Source organism: Hypanus sabinus, chromosome 3 (assembly GCF_030144855.1).
Source record: "Hypanus sabinus isolate sHypSab1 chromosome 3, sHypSab1.hap1, whole genome shotgun sequence".
In the NCBI taxonomy this organism is placed as follows: Eukaryota; Metazoa; Chordata; class Chondrichthyes; order Myliobatiformes; family Dasyatidae; genus Hypanus; species Hypanus sabinus.
In genome coordinates, this window is record NC_082708.1 from 66,121,891 (window position 1) to 66,147,724 (window position 25,834).

General features: G+C 39.2%; 1 protein-coding gene across 1 annotated transcript in view; it reads left to right on the top strand.

The window, feature by feature from the left end:
- The window catches only part of tmem135 (transmembrane protein 135), a 391,315-nt gene that overhangs the window by 150,531 nt on the left and 214,950 nt on the right, over positions 1–25,834 (top strand). Inside the window, exon 5 of the mRNA XM_059964593.1 lies at positions 13,864–13,929. Coding sequence (XP_059820576.1) covers positions 13,864–13,929 — 66 coding nt within the window. The remainder of the gene's footprint in view (positions 1–13,863; positions 13,930–25,834) is intronic.

Consider the following 25,834-nt stretch of genomic DNA (forward strand, 5'->3'; position numbering starts at 1 on the left):
AGTCTCTCTTATTCCCTGTTCTTTTGCTTCTCTTCATTCCCAGTTTAATACATTGCGTGTGTAATCACATTGTACACTTTTACGATCCCTTAGTTTTCCACGACCTTATTGACCAGATGTGTCTATCACTTGATACAACTTGTTTCTGGCATGGCAGTTCAGTACTACAGAACCTCTGACTTCTGAACTCCACACCCATTACTTCTTCTATGGACCAGTACTGAGGCTTGAGTGGGTCAGAATTCCCACCCACAGAGAGGGTCAGTTGAGCTTTGTAGGGAATCCTAATTCCAATGACATGAAACTCATGATTAGCCTGTCCTGACTTTCAGAGGGTGGCTGGTGTGTCATCTCAGAGTTGAGCTTTGAAGAGAATAGGACTTTAGATGCAGGGTTTCCAAGGAAGTTGATTGGGTTTATATTTAAAGCATATAAGCTTTATATGTATTAGATATTAGATGTAGCATATAAGGTAAAAAAAAAACTGGATAGACCTTGTACAATGTCACTGTTTTTAAACAATATTAAATTTTTTCTAGTCTTCCTCCAGGATGCTGTACTGGCAACATCCTCCAAAAGACAGCATATGGTTCAGCTTTAATTGCTATATAACAATCTCTTAGCAAGTTTTTTTTCTTCATCCAGAATTGGGATAATTTATTAATGATGAACTGATTTTGCCACAACACAAAAACAACTAAACTTATTGTACTTCAAGCATTTGTGAGATTGTACTTCGAACAACAGTGACCAGAGTTAAAATCTATGACCTCTTGGCAGGGCTATCCTCATCTTGGCACCACCAGAGAATTTATGACCAAAGCACTTGTTAATCTCCCTGGGAAGAAAAGGCATACATATATTATGGGATATGTGATTTTGTTTTTCATTGAATGAATTTAGGAATGAATTATGTTTGAGTGTTGCATTTCTAAATAAGGTAAATTCGGGTAGCTTTAGAAATATTGAGACTACTGCACTGACGCAGGAGAGGTTGATGTTTTAATGAGTCAACAACCGTAATTATCTAAAATGAAAGGGCCTGGGTCAAAGGATATCTCGTCTTTGCTCTAATAAAGTAACTGCAGTGTTACAATGGATATAATTCTATTCAGAAAAAGCTCCAGCATTTGAAAGGTCTGCTGAGAATATCCAGAGGGAATTTTCAAGCTGGTTGGTAGATTAATTAATGAATCTGAACCGAGGGGAACTCTGAGCCTCTGAGTCTCTACTTTATGCAGAAGGTTAAAAAGTGAGGGGAGAAAAGTCTCAAAGATACTCAAAAATATGAAGCTGAGGGGAGTTGGGTTAAAAGGTAGTTTAGTTGTTCAAAGGAAATGCTTAGTAACAGAAGCCAAGAAAGTAAGCAAGCATGTAATTGTGTTAATGAAGTCTATTTCTAATTTTGATTTTTCTGTGAGACATTCTCTAGAAGGATGAATCTGAGTAGACTTAAAACTTTAAATCTGTTCAATCAATTTAGCTGCATAAGCCTGAGCCTCTGCAAAGAATAAATTTTTGCCTACTTAACTTAATCCAACATCATGTACAACATTCTGGTTTCATTAAAGTGCTTCATAATAGAAGTTTGAAGAAGTGTATGCTGTGGTACATTTGAGTATCTAGTTCAGATTTGCATCTGGGTATTGGGTAGCATGGGGATGCCTGCTGAAGATAAAATAGTTTACTCTGTTTATACATCTAAGCGTTACCACTGTACCAAAAGGTACATGTGGAATTTCAAGCATCTTTATAAACTGATATTAAAAGAAAAAATTATTTCTCATTTTTATAGAGTTTTACACAATGGCAGCATGCCCCTAAAGCACCTCGTAAATAATGGGCCAGGTTGCCAAATTTAATTTATGCTTGCTGTTTACCTCTATATTACAAATGCAACATGTACTGTTTAGCATTCAATCATTGAGTACACTGAACTCTTGACTAATTTCAGTAGTCCAAGTCTGTGCAACTGATAGCATTCTTCAAATCCTTGATCAAAGCATTTTGAATTGCCGTTGGAGGACTCAGCTATTTGATATACGATTTATTCTTGCATATGTTCAAAATAGAAAGTGGGCTTAGATCATGGAGATATGTTTAAGAAGTGCATCATATAAAGTGACATTTTTCTGTCAAATTTGAGTAGAACTTTTCTACTGTCCGTTCGATATGATAATGAAAGCTTTCAGGATAATCAACTGTATTCATTGGTTTGTTGGGAAATTCCCATATTTCACCTTGCACTAAGTTTGAAAAGCTTGTATTCTGCTCATTGACTTTTAACCAATTTGTGCAGTTTGATCAGTGCAAAGTTAATAAATCCTAAATACTACACTGCATTGGAAGAGCAATACAAGCAAGCAATATTGTGAACAGATTGATCTCCCCATTTCTGCTCAAATGGTAACCTGAGTGGCTCTTCAGACAGAAATCATAGAGAATTTGCTAGATGTCCCTACGCAAGAGGGGATGAATTGAAAATATAAATTTAGTTGGACTATTGCTTGTTAATTGCCATTTCTGGACTACTTGGGAGTGATTTGATCTTCTTCAGTGTCAGAATGGATGAGATATTGGAGAAAATAGTTGCATAGAGAGTGATTGTATGCAGAATATAAATTTCTTTAAATTTTTAAAATGTGTGTATTACAAATTGATTTTTGTACACCTCTTTCAAATCTAGGAAGAAGAAGACTTTTTCAAATTGAATTTATTGTCATACGCTAAGTACATTGTGTTAAAGGATATGAATAAAAGCTTGCTTGCAGCTCTATTGCAGACACATGGATTCAGCCATTATATAGACAATAAAATCATATTATACATGACAATGAAGAAAAAAAGACTGCTGATTTGATTGATTGGTGAACTGAACACAAATTGGGATGATTTTGTCTAGTTTGCTACCACACCAATAAATGCATTCTCCAGGAACTTCTCAATATTGTATTTTATTCCTATTAAACAATATCTTACTGTTGATCAAAGTTAATGTTTCCAAGCAGTATGTTATTTTAATTTCCATCTTCATCTTTGTTCCATTGACCTTGAACAACATGTTAAATAGGAGCATAACTGCATTTCAATTTACTGAAGGTCTGTAATTAGCAGGAATTATAGGGCATTTTTACCTGTCTTGTGGAATATTTTTCCTACACTTCCCCATCCTTACCTACCCCAAGTGCCATATATATCTTGAGACTCCATCCTCTTGATCCAACTCAATCTGAGACTTAGCCAAGTGTGCAATAAAATGTTTGCAGAGTCTGATCACTGGAGGAAGAGCCTATTCACCAATTCCAAAGAAGATTTAGCTCTCTGTGGCACAACAAGAAACAGCAGGGATTTAGAAACAACACGAGTGAATCTGCAGATGCTGGAAATAAATAAGAAACACAAAATGCTGGCAGAACTCAGCAGGCCAGACAGCATCTATGGGAGGAGGTAGTGACGATGTTTCGGGCCGAAACCCTTCATCGGGTGTTTTTTATTAGGGATTTAGAAACATGGCTCTTTGGTGAGCACTGAGGGACTGTGTTGATCAGCCTACTTTCCAATCTGAAATGACAGAGAATAACTGTATGTTTATAGATCACATTGTATATTGTAGGATATCTATTATTCATGTCATAAGGATTAACCTTTTGGGTGTTAATTGAGGATGAATATTGGCTAGAACAACAGTAAATTCTATTTGAAATACATTTCCTCTCTACTATACTAGTGTGTGACTCACTTCCCAGTGCACTCGAACTGGCTCACAAAGTGGCACGTGCCGGCTTTGAGGCTGGTCCCAAAAATGGCGCCAGGCCCTCTTCACCAGCAAAAAAAAGCCCGCGCGCGGGATGGGACTGTGAATATGCGCGCCCTACAGTATTCCCACCTGGGGAGGGCGGGAACAGGAAGGCTTTAAAGCGAGGCCACGAAGTTTGAATAAATCTCTTTTGCAACTGCAAATCACCAACTGCGTGTTGTTATTTCAGTGCTGTGTGTAGCACACCACTACAATTGGTGACCCCGACGGCCCAAACGATATTTGGACTGGAGATGAACGACACCGCATCTGTTCATGCAGTTTCGTTAAAACTGCCAAGCTTCTGGACGCAGCGACCTCACCTATGGTTCCAGCAGGCAGAAGCCCAATTCTACATTCGGCAGATAACCGCGGATTCCACTACGTGGTGAGTTCCCTCATCCAGGAGACGGCCGCCCGGGTTGAGGAGTTCATACAGTCGCCCCCAGAGGACGGCAAATACACGGAATTCAAAGCCCTGCTCATAAGGACTTTCGGACTCTCACGGCGCAAGTTAGCTGCCTGCTTATTCCACCTGGATGGTTTGGGAGACAGGCCGTCGTCGGCTTTGATGAACGAGATGCTGTACCTGGCCGGAGGACACAAGCCCTGCCTCATGTTTGAGCAGGCATTCCTGAAGCAGCTGCCCAAGGACATACGCCTGCTGCTGTCCGACGCAGATTTCAGCGACCCCCGGAAGGTAGTGGCTGGGGCAGATGTGCTGTGGAGAGCCAAGAAGGAGAGTGGGGCGAGGGTCGCACAGATCACCAAGCCACACTCCCAGCAGCAGACCAGATCAGCGCCCGACCCCTGGTTGTCCTGCCAGCAGCGACATCTGTCCTACATCTCCGAATAGACGACAGATGTCCGGCATGCCTCGGGAAAGGACAATGTCGTGGCGGACGCCCTCTCCCGCCCTAACATCCAAGCCCTGTCCCAGGGGGTAGACTATGAAGCGCTGGCGGAGGCGCAGCAGGCAGACAAGGAGATCCCTGGTTACAGAACTGCAGTCTCCGGTTTGCAGCTCTAGGACCTCCCCGTAGGCCCAGGTGAGAAGACCTTACTCTGTGACGTAACCACCGGCCAACCCCGCCCCATCATCCCAGCAGCCTGGCGGCGGCATGTTTTCGACTCCATTCACAACTTAGCGCACCCCTTCATCATGACAACCGTCCGGATTGTAGCCAACAGGTTTGTTTGGCACAGACTCCGCAAGCAGGTCAGTGAATGGGCCAGAACGTGCTTGCACTGCCAAACAGCCAAGGTGCAGTGGCACACCAAAGCTCTGCCGCAGCAGTTCCACCCCACCCGCCGGAGGTTCAACCACATTCATGTGGATATCGTGGGCTCCCTGCCAGAGTTGCGAGGAGCGCGGCACCTCCTGTCTATCATGGACCGGTTCACTAGATGGCCAGAGGCGATCCCGCTCGCTGACACCACCTCCGAATCCTGCGCCCGAGCACTGATTGCAACCTGGGTATCTCGCTTTGGTGTACTGGCCCACATTACCTCCAACAGAGGCGCCCAGTTCACCTCCAGCCTGTGGTCAGCTATAGCCAGCCTTTTGGGGACACAGCTGCACCACACAACTGCCTCCCACCCACAGTCGAATGGACTGGTGGAGTGTTTCCACCGTCACCTGAAGTCAGCTCTCATGGTCCGCCTCAAAGGGCCTAACTGGGTGGATGAGCTTCCCTGGGTCCTGCTCGGAATCCGCACGGCGCCCAAAGAGGATCTGCAGACCTCATCGGCCGAGTTGGTAAAAGGCTCACCCCCTGGTCATCCCAGGAGAGTTCATACCAGCCCCAAGGGGGCAAGAGGAAGAACCCACAGCAGTCCTAAATTTTAGGTCCATTGCTTACTTAAAGCCAGGTCCACAAATACCTAACTTAGGTAATAGTGCTCCTAACTGGGGCATTGCTATAATGTCAATATTTCTGTACACCACTATGGGGAAAGAGCAGGGTAAATAAAATGCGTGCTTACACAATCAAGTGACCTGCTTGTTTTTTAAATTTCAGTGATGTTAACCTTGAATGTATTTTTAAAGAGTCTGTGGGCATGAGTACTCCATTTATGGAAGAATTATTTGATAATTTTCAAAAAAATCTGGTGAATCTAGTTTGTGAGATTGCTAAAAGAATTTGACACTTTAGCTATTTAGAGTTATTTTGAGTTGTATTGACATCACTGATAACAGCTGAAACTGAATTGCTAGTCTTCGTTATTGCAGGGGATGACGTTTAAGCTTGATGTAATTTCTTTAGCAAAGATTGCTGGAATTGTACTTGATTTTTTCCCTTTCTGAAATGTAATAACAAAGCAACAAATATGTATTCCACCTGCTGCATAAAGCAGATGGAAATTTTGAATATGTTATTCAGAATGCTGGAAAATAAGCAATAGTGGAAACTGAAGCACAAAGCTTGCAGTGATTGTCTTGGGAGGAAATATTTATTTAGGAATAAATAGTCCTAGTATTCTTACATAAACTGTTTTTAATATGGGAGGGAGGAGTGAGGAAGTTTTGAATTTCTCAAAGGAGTTATAAATAATGTGACTACTTCCTTTCTGTGTGAGGCAGGATTCCTGTTAATTTGCCTTTTGAGTAAATTTGCTTAAATATTATCAGTACATATTTAAAATTCTGAAAAAATAGAGATGACAAAATAACCCCAATCAAACTTTTTTTCCACAACTTGTATAATGTTAAGCTTTCTTGTCACTGGCTTACATTTTTTTTGACTAATGTAGACACCACATTAGAGCTGGCTGACCATGGCGTGCTGAAGTCCCTGGATAATGGAGAGACTGTTCAGTCGTCCCTAGCATTAGGAAAGATATATTCCATTCTCCTTTTATTTCCCAGCTTCTGTGTTGTTGCTTCCACTTTAGTAATTGAAGGAAAGTTAAATTTAGGACAAAAAGTTAAATGTAAACTGTTACTATTCTTTTACATCTCCCCTAATGTGTGCATATGTCCCAATATGCTTAGGAGGATTTAATTGAAATTTTAAACAAAATGACCTTGGCCAGCAGAATTAGCCATTCGGTCAGTGGTCCAAAGGCTAAAAGGGGACCAATTAAAAGTGAACATCTCGAGAAAACAGAACTGGAGATGCACGGGGATCTGTGAGGCCTTTGGAGATGCCAAGTAGTTGTAAAAATGGGTAACAGTGCCACAGAGGGATTTGAAAATGAGGATGATGATTCTAAAATTATCGAGTTATCAGGGTGGGAGCCAATTTAGGTCTTCACCATGTGTATGATAGGCTGATGAGATGAGATAAAGTACATTGCGTGCACAAGATTATTGTTTTGTTGCACATGTTTTAAATTGTTTATGTTACATTATTTGTAAACCCCTGGATATAAATATTTGTGAAGGAGTCAACCTGTTGGAATTATTTCTTCTGTTGAGGGAATGATCTTGGAGACAATTGAATTTTAGAACAGATCAGTCAGTCCTACAGAACCTTCAATCTGTTCTGCTTTTAAAGAGGCTATCTGATAATTGTAGATTCATTGTATGAAGAAATCAAGGATAACATTTTAGAATGAATAGGAATTTTCCATCCAAAATAACTGTTCAGGTTTAATTGCAACTGTGACTTTTGGGAAGGCTTTTGACTTTGATTTATTTTATGTTGTTTAACAGCAGTGCATTTAATAAAATGTGCTCATTTAAATTTATTTTTTAATGGTTATCATATGCTGACTGAAGTGGAGGCTACCACTTTTCAAGAAGGTGACATAGAGTCATATTGGGTTCCTAACTTGGATAGAACAGATGCTTATAACCTTTGTCAACTTTTCAGGAGAGATGCATGTGCTCTATGTATTTTACAATATCATAAACCTGTTTATAATCTATTTTTGATTTCATTTTGCATCATTTAAAGAGCAAAACTGAACTTTTAAAATTACAATCTGAAAATTTCCTCGTTGTTCCTCTTGAGTGTGGTTGCTAATTTATGCTTAGTTGCTGACAATTTTAGGATATTTTAACTCTTAGAGGTCTTGGGGCAATTAGTTACATCTGATTTCAAGTAACTGATGGTGAAATCCATTGCGTTACATTGTCCGTTTTAATTTAATTAGAATACTGTAAGTATTTGAGATACCTTGAAGATGGTTAGCACAATTCACAGCATTTAGATTTCATTACGCAATGAAAAATATACTGGAATCTGGAAATTGTCTAAGAAAGCTGTATAGAGCCTTGGTCAGACCCCACTTGGAGTACTGTCCTCAGTTCTGGTCACCTCACTACAGGAGGGATGTGGAAACTATAGAAAGGGTGTAGAGGAGACTTTCAAGGATGTTGCCCGGATTGAGAATAGGCTGAGTGAACTTGACCTTTTCTTCTTGGAGTGATGGAGGATGAGAGGTGACCTGATAGAAGTGTATAAGATGATGAGAGGCATTAATTGTGTAGGTAGTCAGAGGCTTTTTCCCGGGGCTGAAATGGCTAACATGAGAGGGCACAGTTTTAAGGTGCTTAGAAGTAGGTACAGAGGGGATGTCAGGGGTAAGTTTTAATGCAGAGTGGTGAATGCGTGGAATGGGCTGCTGGTGACTGTGGTGGAGGTGGATATAATAGGGTCTTTTAAGAGGCTTCTGGATAGGTACATGGAGCTTAGAAAAATAGAGGCCTATGGGTAACCCTTGGTAATTTCTAAAGTAAGTGCATGCTTGGCACAGCATTGTGGGCCAAAGTGCCTGTATTGTGTTGTAGCTTTTCTATGTTTCTATTCACCACCTAATACAAAAGAAATGAAAAACAACACTGACGAAAATGAACTGCTGTCATTTCAATTTTTAATTTAAAAAATTTTCATGCTTTAAAAATTCTCAGTTAAATTTGATCGAAATCCCTGGTTATAACACTCATTTATGTAAGCGAGGGGTTGGGGGTTTAATACTTTTTCAAGACACTGTAGATTTCTATCAGCATTGAAGTGAATGGAAGCTGATCTTGTGAAACATGTAACTTAAGCGCTTGTGTACTTATCTTTGTCAAAACATAAGATTAATTCATATCATGAAATGTATTTTTAGGTTATTTGTTGTATTCAACAACACAAGAAAATATTGAAATCTTGAATAGATCTTATAATTGATAGCTTTTAGAAATCGTAAATAAAAATTTAAACTGTAACTAAATATTAGCTAAGTAAGTATTCTTTCCATCCTCATGCACTCCAACCATAGAAAATAGTTGCACAGAATGACATATAAGGACATCATTACCAGTAGCTTCTAGATATATCAATAGCATGCAAAGCAATTCACAAATGTAAAGGAACGTGCTTCACACAATGCGACGTACTGAGCTGGAAAAAAACTTTCTTTGTCACAGCATTGATATCTCTGCAGAAACATAGATATGGGGTGGGAAAAGTGAATCAGTTGACTTAAACGAAAGATTAAACTGGAGTAACATTAGTGTAGGTGAATGTGAAATTGGCTCAAGAGACAAAGGACAATAATTTGTCTCAAAGAAACAATAATATGCCCTCTTAATTATTCATGAATACACTTAAATTCATTGCTTAAAGTTTAAGATTAAGTTTTAAGTAGAATCTTCCCTTCACTTACATTGTAGTTAATTTACTAAAATATTTGGTGTTTATTTGCATGTATTTGTTCATATGAATTACAACATTGAAAGATTTGCATTTCTCACAACTTCCCAATTTTCTTATTTAACGATTTTACTTATCTGCCAGCAGTCACTGAAAAGGAAGTCTGAGTGTGCCTGACTGCAATAATGCCATCTGTGATGCGTAGAAATCTCTTATTGCCACTGATTTGTTTGAATGCTTTTTGCATGTTTTTTTGCCATTCCCTTTGACCTAATGAAGTTATCCCAGATGTTTAAAGTCTGTCCTTTGTCAGTTTGCAATGGGTCCAGGTGGTCTCCTCTCTTCCTTTTCAGAAAGGAAGCTGTACTTGTTGTGTTAATCTTCTTAGTGACACAGAACACATCAAGTGTGTAGTTTCTATCAGGAATCTGTGAATCTACCCTTTCAAGGCCTGCAGATTTGGCACCTATTTGAATAGCGTTGACTGTGATGTGGTTGTATAAGTAGCGGTGTATTTAAAAAGATCTCTTGCGTGTATAGAAAGAAAAGCCCACACATCGGTGACTCTCAATGGAAAAAAGAAGCTTAACAGGATTTACAGACTCTTCTGTTTGGCTGAAACATACTTAAAAATGTTGGTGGCAAGACTGATGAAAGAAAGCAATTTCAAAGAATACAAAAGCTTGTGTAGGCTACTCCCTCTACTGTTGCAGTGGGTTTGTCGAAGAAATAGAGCTTGAGGTTGCCATGGAAATTGGATAATTTGGATAAATTCACAACAGCCCCATTAAGATTACATGCCATTGTGTTCAAGTACTCTCCCCTCAGACAGGTATATACAATGGATTCTGGTTATTTGGGACTTGTCGGGACTAGTAGATTTGGGCCCACTTAGTAGGCTGCCCCATCACCTTAATTTTCATGGAAAAAGGTAAAAGGCATAACAAAGAGAAACTGCCATGTCACTGAGTAACAAATTATGCATTTAACTGAAATGCTGAACAAGTTAGATCACCACCAATGGCACTACAGTATTATAAAATAGTGTATTAGTTCTAATAGTTATTGACAGAAGAATTCATCACTGCCCTATTCTTTTAGTAGGCTGAATGAACAAAATCAGCACAGCCACCTAGTCAGGTAATGGACTACCTTCATTGCCTTCCTGCATGAAGTCAAAATAAAATAAACAGAATGATCAAAAATCACTGCTTTCTGAATCAGCATACGTCAGACCAAAATAATACAAGCACATGCAACTGACACTATTTAACAACTGTTTGCTCCGTAATGTCTGATGACCATTTCTCACATCTCCAAGCCAAATACTTGTAATCACAGTGCAAAAACAGTTCTGAAAGGTCATACTGCTTATTTCTCGCAAACTATCAGTGAAAAAAATCACTGCTTTTTGAACACAAATGCATGCAACTGACTGCTTTAAAAAACTGATTGCTCTAAGCACAGTGTATTGTCCAACTGCCAAGCAAGTTCATATGGCTGGTGCTAGTTATGCCCTGTTTGGCAGCAGTCTCCTGTCCCAATTAAATAGTATAGTGCCCCAAATAAAAAAGGGAATCCTAGTTTTTTTTTAACGATTTAGGGTTTGTTCTCCAAGGGTTGTCCCAAATAAATGGCTGCCCTGATTAACTGATAGCCCAATTAGCCAGAATCCATTGTAATTACAGTACTTGTGTTATGTTGCTCATATTTGCTAGAAAACCATTATTCTTCTGTTTGTGGTTTGTAAAAAGAACAAAATTGTCCTGTTTGCAACAATATGCATTCTGCATATTTTTCATTTTAAAAATAATTCAACCTTTCAGTTTTGTTGGAGGATTGTGTTGATATGTTTAAAAATTGGAGCATTTATTCAAAAAACTTAAACCTCTAAAATGAGTTGTTATTTAAAACCAGAGGTGGTCTGATGGATCTTAAGATTAACAAATGTTTAAAACAGCAGTTTAATTTTGGTATGTTAATGAATTGTGGAAGAAAAAAATAAAACTAGTCCCCTGCATTTTCCCAAGTGACTAGTTTGGGAGATTTGTATCAAAATTGGGAATGGCAATAAATGGTGCCACTGAGCTCATATTCTGTAGTGAGCTGAAGAAAATTCCTAGTCTTGTACTTCTATAGAGTTAATGAGTTGAGTAATTATTGTCTCTTTATCCTAAGTTAAATATGTTTTATTGCTTCTCTTCATTCTGCCATCTGTTCCCTGCTCTCTTCCCCCACCTCACTCTCACACTTATCATATAGCTCCCTTCTGGAGTTACAGTTGTTGATTAACAAGACAAAACTTTAATAAAAGTAGTTTGCAGTTTTGTTGTAAAGTAGGTAACCAGTTACCAAAAAAAAATCAGTTGGCAGTATAATATCGCTACAAAGTAATTAATTCTGCCCCAGTTTTGGATGGACACTGTTGAAGTTTCATGATAGAAGGGATATGTAAACTGTTTAAATGGTCCATTAAATAAATATGCCCACAGTAACTCTTGGTATAGCATGTTAAAATGAGACACTTTCACAGTTGTGCCAATAAGTGCACTGCTTCCCACCCTGATTGTTAATTATTGAGCAGATTAATTACATACATTCATATCCACTTGTGAATGTTTGTTTGTGCCCCTTCCAGAGAGGTTAAATTAAATTCCTATACACACCTTCAGCCACTTTATGGAAATAGTCTGATTCTCTAAGACAATTTCTGTGAGGAGCATTAACACTTTAATTTCATGATCTGCTATTACAGGGAATGTGTTATACTGAAAGAATGAGTTAGAAGAGCATGTGGGTGTCATGATAGGGTAGGTTAGAAGATCATGCGAGAGGAACAGAAAGAGTATTGTAATGCTTTGTGTGGAGATAGGATCTGAAGGGGTGAAGGACAGATGATGATGGTGGGTATGAAAGAGCTGAGAATGCCGTCAGCAAGGCAACTGCTAGAGGATTAGTATTGAAGTATTACAGAAGGTGCTTAGCTGCAGGAAAAGGCTGGGCTCTAATTAATTCTGTATCAAATCTTAACCCTCCAATATTCTCATGGGCTTTGCCCAGGACCTTCTATGTTCTGACTTGCACTCTTCTGCTTTGACTTGAACATTGTGCTCAAAATTCAGAAATTCGGGCATCCCTGATTTGAAACAAAAACTAGACAGCATGGATTCACAAGGGTAGCAGATGATAAATAAGTGAGAAATACAACACACTTGAAAATTTCATGTAAGAACAAATTACTTGAGAAAAACTTTTAATACTGGATGCTTTTGATGAAGTATGAGGGGTGATTGATAAGTTCATGGCCTAAGGTAGAAGGAGTCAATTTTAGAAAACCTAGCACATTTATTTTTCAACATAGACCCCTCCTACATTTACACACTTAGTTCAGTGGTCGTAGTTATTAACTTCAAACTTTCTACATAATCACTCAAAGAGGTGACCTGCATGTGCATGCAGTGAGAGCTGTATACTCATCTCTTTCTACCATGGGCCACAAACTTATCAATCACCCATCTGTGGACACTTTCTGGATGTCCAAGATCTGTATGCTCCACAACCTCTGGACTAAGTGTGTAAATGTTGGAGGAGACTATGTTGAAAAATAAGTGTGCTAGGTTTTCTAAAATTGACTCCTTCTACCTTAGGTCACAAACTTATCAATCACCTCTTGTAAATAGTGAAAACTGATTTCCTCAGATCGGGAAGTCAATAATTTATCATGCTTTGCTTAAACTCTGACTGGGGAAGGTACCATTAAATCTTTTAAGGGTAAAGTGGAGAGAGCAGAACAGTGAAAGTAGTCATAGGAATATTGTAGTTTTAGCAAAGATTTGCAGTTTGTTCTTTCAGGATCAAGGAGTCAGCTTTAATGAATTTGGCCTTGTCTTTCTCTGCTTGGTGTTGGTCATTGTACCAAACTCTCAGACCATCTGTAAGTGACTGGAAATCAGAGCATTCTGGATGTGATATTCAGTACAAATGTAAAATTCCTGTTGTTTAATAAGAGTTTTCTTAAAACTCCTTTCAGTACTTTTAAAGTATTGGCTGACAATAGTAGAGTTTATACAATGGGAAGGGAGAGGAATCATTTTATTTTTTGATAAACTTACAGTATGATGTCTAGAAATTGCACTAAGGAAGAATTTGAAGATTACAAAGCCCTTGCAGGCTGATTAGAAATTTTGCTTAATTTAAGAATCAAAGTGTTTTCTATTTGGAAATGATTGTATTCATACTTGCACTGTATTCTGCATCTAATTTGAGAAAAACAATATCTTGGTTGTACATTTAAATTAATAGGGTATAGATTTTAAAACAAAAATGAATGACGTATGTGCCACTTTCATACTCTGTAGTAAAAATGGAGACTTTTGCTTCTGCAGCATTTTGTGGCCTTATTTATTTGTCTGTTTAGTGCTGTGTGCATTATTACAGAATGTAACCATTAAGCATCAAGCTTTTGTATTCTGTTCACAGGCAACTGAAAGTATATTCCGAATGGCTGTAACAAGGGGTCTTATCACACCAGTTAACCATGGGGAGGTAAGAGTTTATTGCAATATTTGTTTACTGACATTTCAACTTTCCTTGTATTATTTCCTAAAGTAGGTATATCGTTATATGTTAAATTAGAAAGTTAAATTCAAAGTAGGACAAAGAAATGGGTTTTAAAAAAAGTCAAAGGGTAACCTGACTTGGAAATGGCATTTCAGTTTTAAAGATTTTGATCAGTTGTTTGATTTTGATTCATTAAAGCTGATCAATTTCTGTGTTTTGGAACGAGTTGTGGATGGGTGAATTGTGTTGGAGCATGATAAAGAAGAATGGATGCTGTGGCATCCTTGACCAATGTAACATGGAAGGCTTTTATTTTACTGAATTTTTGTAATGGAATCTTAAATTGATGAGTGAAATGTATAACAAATATGAATGTCTATATGCAGTGTGATGCTATGTTTTAAAGTCTAAGTTGATTTTTAAGTAAATTTACTTTATTATTGTCTCATTGTTTATTATTGTGATACAGTGGAAAAACATTGTTTTGCATGCCAATCATAACATTACAACATTCAACAGTGAATGCACAACAGGGAAAAAAAACAATGTAGAATAAAGGGTTGCAGTTACAGAGAAAGCATAGTGCAGGGAGACAATACAGTGAAAAGGCATAATAAGGTGGATTGTGTGGTCAAGAATATACCTTACTGTACTGGGAATTGTTCAATAGTCTTGCAACAGCAGGATAGTACAATTAAGTTCAGGCTACAAAACATAATTTCTCTTAATTGTGAGCTTTACAAGATTACCAAATGATGCATGTAATGTTTTCCCTTAATTTTTTCATGGGCCAAGCAAACTTATTGTCCTCTCCCAATTGACACTGTAGTTACTGGATTTTTAGGTTGTTAAGACAGTTTAAGAGACAATCACATTGATGGATCTGAAGTTACATTTAAACTGGATCAGGTGTGGATAGAGATTTCTTCCCTGAAGGAAATTGATACGTTCATGATAAATAGGACTGTAACTAGCTTAGAGGTAAAGATTCTGGAAGAGGACTGGTCATTCGGCCTCTTTAGTCTTGCCCAGTTCATGTTCCTCATAAATCTAGTCTGTCATAGTTAGTAGCGAGGCCAACCAGGACATTCTACGTGCCACAGTTCACAGGGTAATTAGGCATTTGGCAGTGGCCAATAAAATGAAGTTAGATTTAAGCAGAGTGGCCATTGTGTGGCGCTTAGGCAGAGACTGTAGCTTGATTTTGGGTACCTTTCTTATTGCACAGTTAGGGGAATGGTTGAATGCTCATCTTGCAACATGTGGGGAAGGCTGTGAAATGCATTCAGCTAAAGCTTCTTACAGACTGTGTCAAGGAATTGTAACTGGTTGAATTATGGATCATTCGAAAGGCTGAGGGGTTGATGAGAGGTGATATTTAGAGTTAGTTATACTTAAGGTGCAGTGCACAGGTAACTGGGTGACCATCAGGAGGGGGAAAGGCGATATGCAGTCAGCACGAAGTACCATTCCCTTAGTAACAGGCCTCTGGCTTTGTTGCTCAGAAGGAAAGTGGGGGGTGGGTGATAAGAGATGAGCTATAGTGAGAAAGGATTCAATGTTTAGGAGAACAGACAGGAAGTTCTAAGTTCTGTAGACATCAACAAAGTTCCTGGATAGTAAATTGCCTCCTGGTCAAGAACATCTTGGATTGAGTCTCCGGCATCCTTAAGTAGGAAGATGAGTAACCAGAGGGCGTGGTTCATGTCAGTATCAATGATTTGAGTCGGAAGGGTGACAAGGACCTGCGACGTGAGTTCAAGGAGTTAGGTGCTAAGTTAAAGGATAGAACTTTCAGGTTTATGATCTCAGGATTGGTACCTCTGCCACGTGCAAGTGAGGCCAGAAATAGGAAGATAATATAATTTAACACATGGCTAAGGAAATGATTCGGGAGGGAGGGCTTCAGATTTTTGGATCATTGCGCTTCCTTCTAGGGAAGTTGGAACCTGTACAGATGAGATGGTTGTACTTGAACTGGGGAGAGACTAATGTCCTTGTGGGAAGGTTTTCTGGTGCTGCACAGGGTGGGGTGGGGGGGGGTTTAAAATAGAATTTCATGGGTATGAGAAGCAGAGCACCAGAGCAGATAGTGATGTGATTGTGGAAAAAGATGTTGATACAAAGACAGGAATCGAAAGGTTCAACATGGTGGGAATAATATTCTGTATTGTGCTTATTTTGATGCAAAGAGTATTATAGGAAAGACAGATGAATTTAGAGTATGGATCAGCGTGTGGAATTATGGTGTTGTAGCCATTTGGTTGAAGAGGTCCAAGACTGGCAGTTCCAGAGTTCCATTGCTTTGAACACAATAGAGATGGAGGTGATTAAAGGTGGAGGGTAACACTTCTAGTCAGGGAAAATGTCATGGTGGTTCTCAGATAAGACAGACTGGAGAGCTTATCTACCGAGGCTATATAGGTGGAACTGAAGAATAAGAAAGGGACAACTATGTTAATAGGATGATATTAAAGACCACCCAATAGTCAGCTAGATTCAGAGGAGCAAATTTGTAGAGAAATTACAGACAGTTGGAAGGAACATAAAGATGTCTTGGCAGGTAATTTGATTTTCCGCATATTGACTGGACTCTGTACTGCAAAATAGCTGGATGGAATGGAGTATGGCCAATGTATTCAGGAATGTTTTCTTAACATATATATAGGTCCCATTTAGAGAGAATGCAATACTGGATTTCCTATTAGGGCACGGCAGGGAGGAGACAGAAGTGTGTGTAGGAGAACACTTTGGATCTAGTGAACATGATGCCATTAATTTCGAAATAATTATGGAGAAGGACAGGTCTAGTCCTCGTGTTGAGCCACTAAACTGGAGAAAGACCAATTTTGATAGTATCAGAAAGGATCTGGAAAGTTTGGATTGGGCAGGTTATTTTCTGGCGAAGGAGTGCTTAGTAACTGGGAGGCCTTCAAAACTGTAAATTTGAGAGTACAGAGTTTCTATCTTCCTGTCAGAATAAAAGGTAAGGAGAACTGGTTTAGGTATCCTTGAATTTTGAAAGGTATCGAGGCTTTGTTTAAGAAGAAAAAGGTGCATCACAGGTATAGGCAGCAAGAAACAAATGAGGTACTTGAGTGTAAGACATATAAGAGAACTCTTAAGAAGGAAATCAGGAGGGCCAAGAGAAGGCATGAAGTTGCTCAGGCAGACAAGGTGAAGGAGAATCCCAAGGGCTTCTACAGATATATTAAGAATAAAAGGATAGCATGGGAAAGGATTGTTCATCTTGAAGATTAGAGGAGTAACCTATGCATGGAGCTGAAACAGATGGGGGAGAGCTTAAACTGATTTATTTTTGCATCTGTATTTACTCATGAGACGGACTATGAGTCTATAGATGTTGGGCAATGCAGCAGTGATGTAATGGACCATATGTAGACTACAGAGGAGGAGATGCTTGCTGTCTTGAGACAAATTATAGATGGATAAAACCCCAGCACCTGACAAGCTGTTCTCTCAGACCTTGCGGAAAGCTAGTGCAAAAATTGCAGAAGTTCCAGCAGAGGTTTTTAAAAAGCGTCCTTAGTGATGGATGGTGCTAAAAGAATGGAGGATAGCTAACGTTGTTTCACTGCTTAAGAAAGGCTCTAAGAGTAAGCTAGGAAGTTACAGGCTGGTAAGCCTGATATCAGTAGTGGGTAAGTTATTGAAAGATGTACTAAGGGACCAGATCGTCCACATGGTTTTATGCATGGTAGGTGGTATCTGACCAATTTTAGAGTTTTTTGAGGAAGTTACTAGGAAAGTCGCTGAAGGCAAGGCAGTGGATGTTGTATGCATGGACTTTTGTAAGGTTGATCAAGAAGGTTCAGTCACTTGGCATTCAGGATGAGGTGTTAATTTTGATTTGACATTGTCTTCGCGAGAGAGCCAAAGAGTGGTAGTAGATGGTTGTCTCTCTGACTGAGGGCCTATGATTAGTGGTGTGCCAGAGGGATCAGTGCTGAGTTCATTGTTGTTTGCCATCTATATCAATAACCTGGATGATGATGTGGTTAACTGGATCAGCAAATTTGCGGTTGACATCAAGATTGAAGGTGTAGTGGATAGTGAGGAAGACCCTCAAAGCTTGCAACGGGATAGGCTAAAAATTAGCAAATTATACACATGCCAATAAATTATCTCCAATGCCATGTTGCTTTAATTTCTGCATTAACTTTTGATATGGGGCCTCTTATTGATGCCATCTCACATATTAAGTGGTAATTCTGGAGCAGACTAGAATCAGAGAAGGATGCTCGACAACTGTTGCAGGACTTCAGTGATATTATGTCCTACAAAGTAAAATCAAGCAACACAGGTGACAACAAAGTTTTGCTCCTAAATGAACTCAATGTCTTTTACACTTGCTTTGAATGTCAAAAAATGGAGGTACCTTCATAAACTGCAACAGCCACTGATCACCCTGTGATTTCAGTCTCTGAGGCCAAAGTGAGAGTAATCTTTACCCATGTAAAGCATCTGACCCAGACAGGGAACCTGGCTCAGTACTGTAAATTTGTGCTGCAGTGTTCACTCTTGTCTTTAACCTCTTGCTTCAGCAGTCTCAGGTTCCCATCTGCTGCAATCAGGCTTCAATTATATCAGTGTCCGAGAAGAACGTAGTAAGCTGCCACACTGACTATCGTCCAGTAGCACTTACATCCACTGTACTGAAGTGTTTTGAGAAGTTGGTGATAAAATATATCAGCTTCAGACTGAGGAGTGATTTGGATTCACTGCAGTTTACCAACCTTCACAACAGGTCAGCAGCAGCTTCCAGATCATTGGCTCTTCTCTCAATCCTGGAACATCTGGACAGCAAAGATGCATACATCAGGGTACTCTACGTTGACTGCAGCTCAGCATTCACCACTACCAATAAGCTTCAAGACCTAGGCCTCAATGCCTACATGTGTAACTGGATCCTCTATTTCTACACTTGCAGACACTAGTCAGTTCAGATTGGCAATGACATCTCCTCCACAGTCACCATCCGCACATGTTCACCACAGGGCTGTGTGCTAGCCCCCTGCTTTACTCACTTTATACTTATGACTGTGAGGCTAAACACTGCTCATTGGGGGATCAGTGGTGGAGATGATCAGCAATTTTAACTTCCTTGGCATTATTATTTCAGAGGATCAGTCCTGGATCCTGCATGCATGTGCCATTACAAGGCCTCTACTTGCTTAGAAGTTTGCAAAGGTAGGCTAGGTAGTATTAATGGAAAAGTGTGGACTGACTTTCGAGGACTCTTCACTTCATGTTATTGATATTTATTGCTTATTTATAAATTTTTTGGTTTTGTATTTGGGCAGTTTGTTGTCCTTTGCACTTGGGTTCTTTGTCCTTGTGCAGTTTTTTAATTGATTCTGTGACGTTTCTTTGTACATGCTGTGAATGCCTGCAAGAAAATAAATCCCAGGGTGGTATATGGTGATGTATATGTACTTTATTCTTTGGTTTGAATGATGTCTGAAATTCAAGTCACTCACCATTATACCATCTCCTTTTTTACAAAATTATTCTATTTCTTAATTCTTTTTCCAGCTGATCATGTAGCCATGTTTAGGGAGCCTAAGATTTGCTGCCACTAATAACTTTTCTCTTTACTTTTCTGATTGCGACGTGACTGATTTTAGTTACTGATCTGAGCAATGACCATACTGTTTAATGTTGGCTTTTTAAAGAATGATAACTACTTCATTATTCACTTGCTGTCCTTTAGAAACACAAAGTATCCTGGAGCTTCAATTCCTAGATTTGGTCACCTAGCAATGGTATCTTAACAAGTCTTTTGAGCATATTCATTTACTTCTGTGCTATCAATTCATCCAATTTGTTACTAATGCTTTGTACATTTAGATTAAAATACTTCATTTTTGTCAGTGTTGTTTTTCATTTCTTTTGTATTAGGTGGTGAATAGAAACATAGAAAAGCTACAGCATAGTATAGGCCCTTTAGCCCACAGCGCTGTGCTGAACATGTACTTACTTTAGAAACTACCTAAGGTGACCCATAGACCTCTAATTTTCTAAGCTCCATGTACCTATCCAAGAGCCTCTTAAAAGACCCTATGTATCTGCCTCCACCACAGTTGCCAGCAGCCCATTCTGCACACTCACCACTCTCTGCGTAAACAAAAACAAATTTACCCCTGACATCCTCTCTGTACCTACTTCCAAGCACCTTCATGCTGTGCCCTCTCATGTTAGCCATATCAGCCCTGGGAAAAAGCCTCTGTTTATCCACATGACCAATGCCTCTCATCGTCTTATACACCTCTGTCAGGTCACCTCTTATCCTCCGTCGCCCCAAGGAGAAAAAAAGCCAGGTTTACTCAACCTAGTCTCGTAAGGCATGTTCCCTAATCCAGGCAATATCCTTGTAAAATTCCTCTGCACCCTTTCTATAGTTTCCACATCCTTCCTGTAGTGAGGTGACCAGAACTGAGCACAGTACTCCAAATGGGGTCTGACTGGGGTTCTATATAGCTATAATATTACCTCTTGGCTCTTGAACTCAATCCCACAGTTGATGAAGGCCAATGCACCGCATGCCTTCTTAGCCACACAGTCAACCTACGCAGCAGCTTTTAGTGCTCTATGGACATGGACCCAAGATCCCTCTGATACTCAACACTACCAAGGGTCTTACCATATTTGCCATGCTTGTCCTATCCTATCACATTTTTCTATATTTTGACATTGCACAATTAAAATAATTTCTCCCTAATTTATTACATTTTCCCTCACTTGAATCCTCACCACCACAATTTAGATAGAGTTAAATAGATACTTTATTGATCCTAAAGGAAATTACAGTGTCACAATAGCACTACAAGTGCACAGATATACAAATATTAGAAGAGAAGTAAGAAATTACCTCAAACGGTCTAACAGGAATGGGTCATCACTTCCCCAGCTATAGGTTGGGGAAATTATAGAACCTAATATCCGAGGGGAAGAATGACCTCATATAGCGCTTTTTGGAGTAGCACAGTTGTCTTAGTCTATTACTAAAAGTGCTCCTCTCTTTAGCTAAGGTGGCATGCAGAGGGTGAGAAACATTGTCCAGAATTGCCAGGATTTTTCATAGGGTCCTTTGTTCTACCACAGCCTCCAGTGTGTCCAGTTCGGCTCCTATAACAGAACCCATGCTTCTCATCAGTTTTTTCAAGCCTCTTGGCATCACCTGTGTTGATGCCATTGCCCCAGCACGCCACCACATAGAGGATGGTACTGATGACAACAGACTGGTAGAGCATGTGAAGGAGAGGCCTGCATACTCCAAAGGACCTCAGTCTCCTCAGGAAGTAGAGGAGACTCTGGCCCTTCTTGTACATAGCCTCTGTGTTGGTGCTCCACTGAAGCTTGTCATCCAAGTGCACCCACAGGTACGTGTAGGTCTCACTACATCCATGTCCTCGCCATCAATAGAAAAAGGAAGCAGTGCAGGCTTGGTCTTCCTAAAGTCCATCACCATCTGCTTTGTCTTACTGACGTTGAGCTGCAGATGATTCAGCTTGCACCATTTGACAAAGTCCTCCACCAGGACCGTTTATTCATCCTCCCTTTATACATTGAACTATTGCTAAGTCATAAGAGAATTTCTGCAGATGACATGACTCAGTGTGGTATCTAAAGAGTGAGGTATACAGGGTAAACAGAAAGGGAGCCAGCACTGACCGCTTTGGGTCCCAGTGCTGCTTATAGTCATATCTGACACACAGCTTTGAAGCTGCACAAACTGTGGTTTGCCAATTAGGTAGTCTGTTATCTGGGATACAATGGAAGTGCCAAATTGCATTGAATGGAGCATTTTAAAATGTGATTCTCAGTGCTGCTCTGCTTATCCAAATGGGGGTAGGCTTTGTTCAGCAGGTGGATGAAAACATCATCGACTCCAGTGTGCTCCTTGTAAGCAAACTGCAGGGGATCGAGGACTGACATGACCAGGGATCAGGGGCGAGCCAGGGCCATCCTCTTGATGTGTGAGGTCAGGGCCACTGGACAGTAGTCATTCAAGAGTCTTGGTTGGTCCTTCCTGGGTACTGGGACCACACCCTCGGCACCCTTTCCAGGCTGAGACTCAGACTGAAAATGAGCTGGAGAGCTCCACACAGCATTTTGTGGTTGACAAGAGCCTTTCGATCACTGTTGACCCATAGTTTGTTGTTAGGGAAGCAGCAACCAGTCCTTGATGGTATTAGTGTCCACATAGAAGTTGATGTAGCCAATGATGTAATCAGTAAGTCTGTTAAAGTCCTCCCCATGTGGTTCACAAAGTAACTTTTGGTCAGTAACCTCAAAGCAGCCCTTCAAAGTTTTGATGGCCTCTGGAGACCATTTCTATACTATCTTGGTGGTAGCTAGCTGTTGCTGTACTTTGGGCTTATACAAGGGCATGAGCTGAACCAGGTTGTGATCTGATTTTCCCAGTTGGGAGATGGGGGCGGAGAGCTGTGGAGCTGTATGCATCTTTCATATTTGCATGCAAGAGATCCAATGTTTTATTTTCTCTTGTATGACACTTGACAAACTGATTGAAGTTGGGTTGGGAAACATGGTTGAAGTCTCCCGATACTATAATGAACGTATTGGGATTTTGAGTTTGGAGTCCAGCGATGGTAGTGTGTGTGATGTCACACGCAGCATCGGGACCACATTGAAAAATCTGAATTCCTTTCTACACTCCCACTTTGGTTCCAACCTAATTGAAGTGATGCCCATTCAACAGAATACATCCCCTTTCTACATTACTGATGCAGACAAAACCTCTTTCTCCCACAACCTCTCTTCATTCACAACCTCCTACCAGCTTAAAAAGTGGCTCCCCAAATTGCCGAATGGATTCATTTATCTTAGGGCACAGCGGACATGATCTTCATTGTTGTAATGCCATTCTTAAGAAATGCAGAGAGCAGCAGCAACTGCTAGGTTGATGTTGTTAACTTCTACCTTTTGGATCTGTGGAATACTCTACTGAGATTTAGTTATTCATAGACACTCATTTCCATCTTTTGCTGCACAACGGTATGCAAATCATTTTCCTAAGCAATAGGTTTACAGCAGAGCCAATCTCATTGAAATTCAGTGTCAAACAGTTGTGCATTGTTGCCTACTACTTTATAAAAATCTTTCTCACCACTGTGGTGTACCACACTTTTAATAAACATCCTATGGGGTGGTGTTAATCCTCAGAATTGATAGACAATTATAAACCTACAACTGCACTCCAGAATCAAAATCACCTGAACCTCAGACATTAGGGGGAAAACGTGCAGGCGATTAGTGCTGAAAGCTCTCAACTAGTCGGGCAGAATCTGTGGAAAGAGAAATGTAGTTAATTTTTTAATCTGAGGACTGTCAGAATTGAGAAAGGGAAAACAAGTTGCTTTTAAGTTGCAGAGAGGATGAATGAGGGATGGGAAGGATAGTTCTGATAATGTGAGTCAGCTTGTGGATAAGCTAAAAATGCATCGTCCAGTTGATAGTTTAAAAAGTTGGAGAGAACAAATCTGAATAAATTCTGCAGAGAACAGAATTAAAAATTGATTATATTTCCTGAGAAATTTCTTTTAATATGAGAATGTTAAATCTTTTTGGTCATTTGGATGTGATCTTCATTTGATCATTATCATGAAGATTAGTTTTAGTTTGAAAAGAATGTTTGAGATTTACAACAAAGGTGGAACATTTTTAAGGCAATCACACAGAAACTATCCAGACAGATCCAAATAAAGACCCTTAACAGAAATATTTTTGATAGCTTTATTTCAAGTTTACTTATTATTTCTTGTATAAGTTGAATGCAACAATTGACGTATGCTTGCCACCTGGATAATTTCATTCAAGTGAAAAAAACATGTAATTTTTAAATGAGTAGCTTTAATTATTTGAAGCAATTTTATTACGGTTGTAATTTTCTCTAAGTGATAATTTCTAAACAAAGGGATGAGAACCCTTGGTCACAAAAGATGGATGTTGGATCAGTTGAAACTTGCTTCCATAAAATCTATGGGTATTTGTTTAAGTAAGGGCATCAAGGGCATGCAACAAAGACAGGTTAATGGAGTTGAGCTATAAATGAACCACTATGAGTGGCAGAACAGGCTCAAGGGCTGAGTTCCTACATATTGCATTGTTGTCTAGCATTTCATAAACTGAGATAACTAGATTTGATGATCGGTGCTTGTCTAATTTATCACAGTTTTACAGCCTGTAAAAGTCTTTAGCACCAGAAAAATTAAGGGGAAATTGTATGAAAGAAGCAACTTGATTTGAATGATTAGAAGAAAATAAAACAGATTGCAAAAATTGCAAAAAGATATTGGAGATATTGATTACTTGCAACATTTCAGGTTTCATATCTAGATGACAGCCCCTTTGGAGTTATTCAATGATTTTAGTGATGTGTGATAAAGTAGAAATGAAGAAATCAGAATAATTTTCATTGTGTCTTTGAAAAACGCCTTGTATGTTGATGACAAACACTAATCAAGCTATCAGTTTGCAGCAAGTAAACTATTGTTTAAAAAGATGTATGAAAGATGTATTTGAAATAATTAAACCAGTTTTAAAAATAGCTTATTGATAACATCATAATATATTTTTAAATTTTATGTGCATAATATGTTCATAAACCCAAATAAATGTTTGTTGCAAGTACTTGTGCCCTTGGAATTAATATGCTTTCAAGCTTTAAGGTTTGATAGAACTTTGCTTCTTTTCTTCTTATTGTGAATTATATTAAATTTATTTTATAATGAGCTTTTATACATTAATAGTCTGTACTTTTGCTTTATAGTCACTATACTCTTTAGATTAAAGCTTAACAGAAAGACAAAGCAGAGCATGAGAAAAAGTCAGTTGAATAGAGAAGGTTCATAAAGTACATTTCATGAACAATGTATGAAAGAAGGGTGAAAAACCAAAGTGAGATGTAAAACTGTGATCTTCCAGTTTTATTACAATTAGTGTTATTTGCTATTACTTCCTATGATTTCAGCTTACGGGCATGCCAGACATAATCACTCACAGGCACATAATGTAGAAAGTAGTGATGTGATATCAGCCATAGAATTTTCCCTTTCCTTCATATTACAAAGATGTTATTATTGCTGAGGGTTCAAAAGTTCTGCTCACATAAGCTGTGAGGTATCTCTTATTTCTACTCTTCTATTCCCTTTTGGATAATTTCTTGTATATTAAGTCCCCAGGGTAGAGCCTTGGTTGTGTTCTGTGTAAGGTAGATAGATCCAGCTATATATCAAGTTGAAGTGCTTCTCTTGCTATAGTTTAACCTTTGAGTAGAGGATATACTGCAAATTGCTACTCACGGTAAACTAAAGTGCTTCCTGTGGAAGAAAGAAAATGTGAAGGTAGTGTGAATAGAAGAAAAGCACATTTTAAAATGCCCCTAAGCACTGCTTTAAAAATTCTGTCATATCTGAGTGTGTGAAAAAATTGGCAGGATTGTTCATCATCTGTAGTTCTGTGTTCTAGACATGAAAGGCTCTGCTTTGAATACAGCTATACAAACCTGGGATATAACTATTTTCTCTAAAGAAAAGAAGCTGGAAGATGCATATTTCAAGCAGTAAATGATATTGATATTTCATTAGTTGACCTCTCTGATAAAAGTGAATATTAAATATTTGCTAGAAGTAGCTTAGTAAGAACTTTGGGCACACGGATAGAAGGAAACTAATTTATTCTTTTTTGGCCTACACTAATCTTAGGTCAGCCTGTTCACGTTCAGCAGCTCTTGTATATCGGCTAGTTTCATCAGGTCATAGGTTGCGATAGAACTTAGTTTGGATCAATAGATAAAAAAGGAGGGCCACATGGGTATGTGTAGAGACAACAAAATAAATATAGT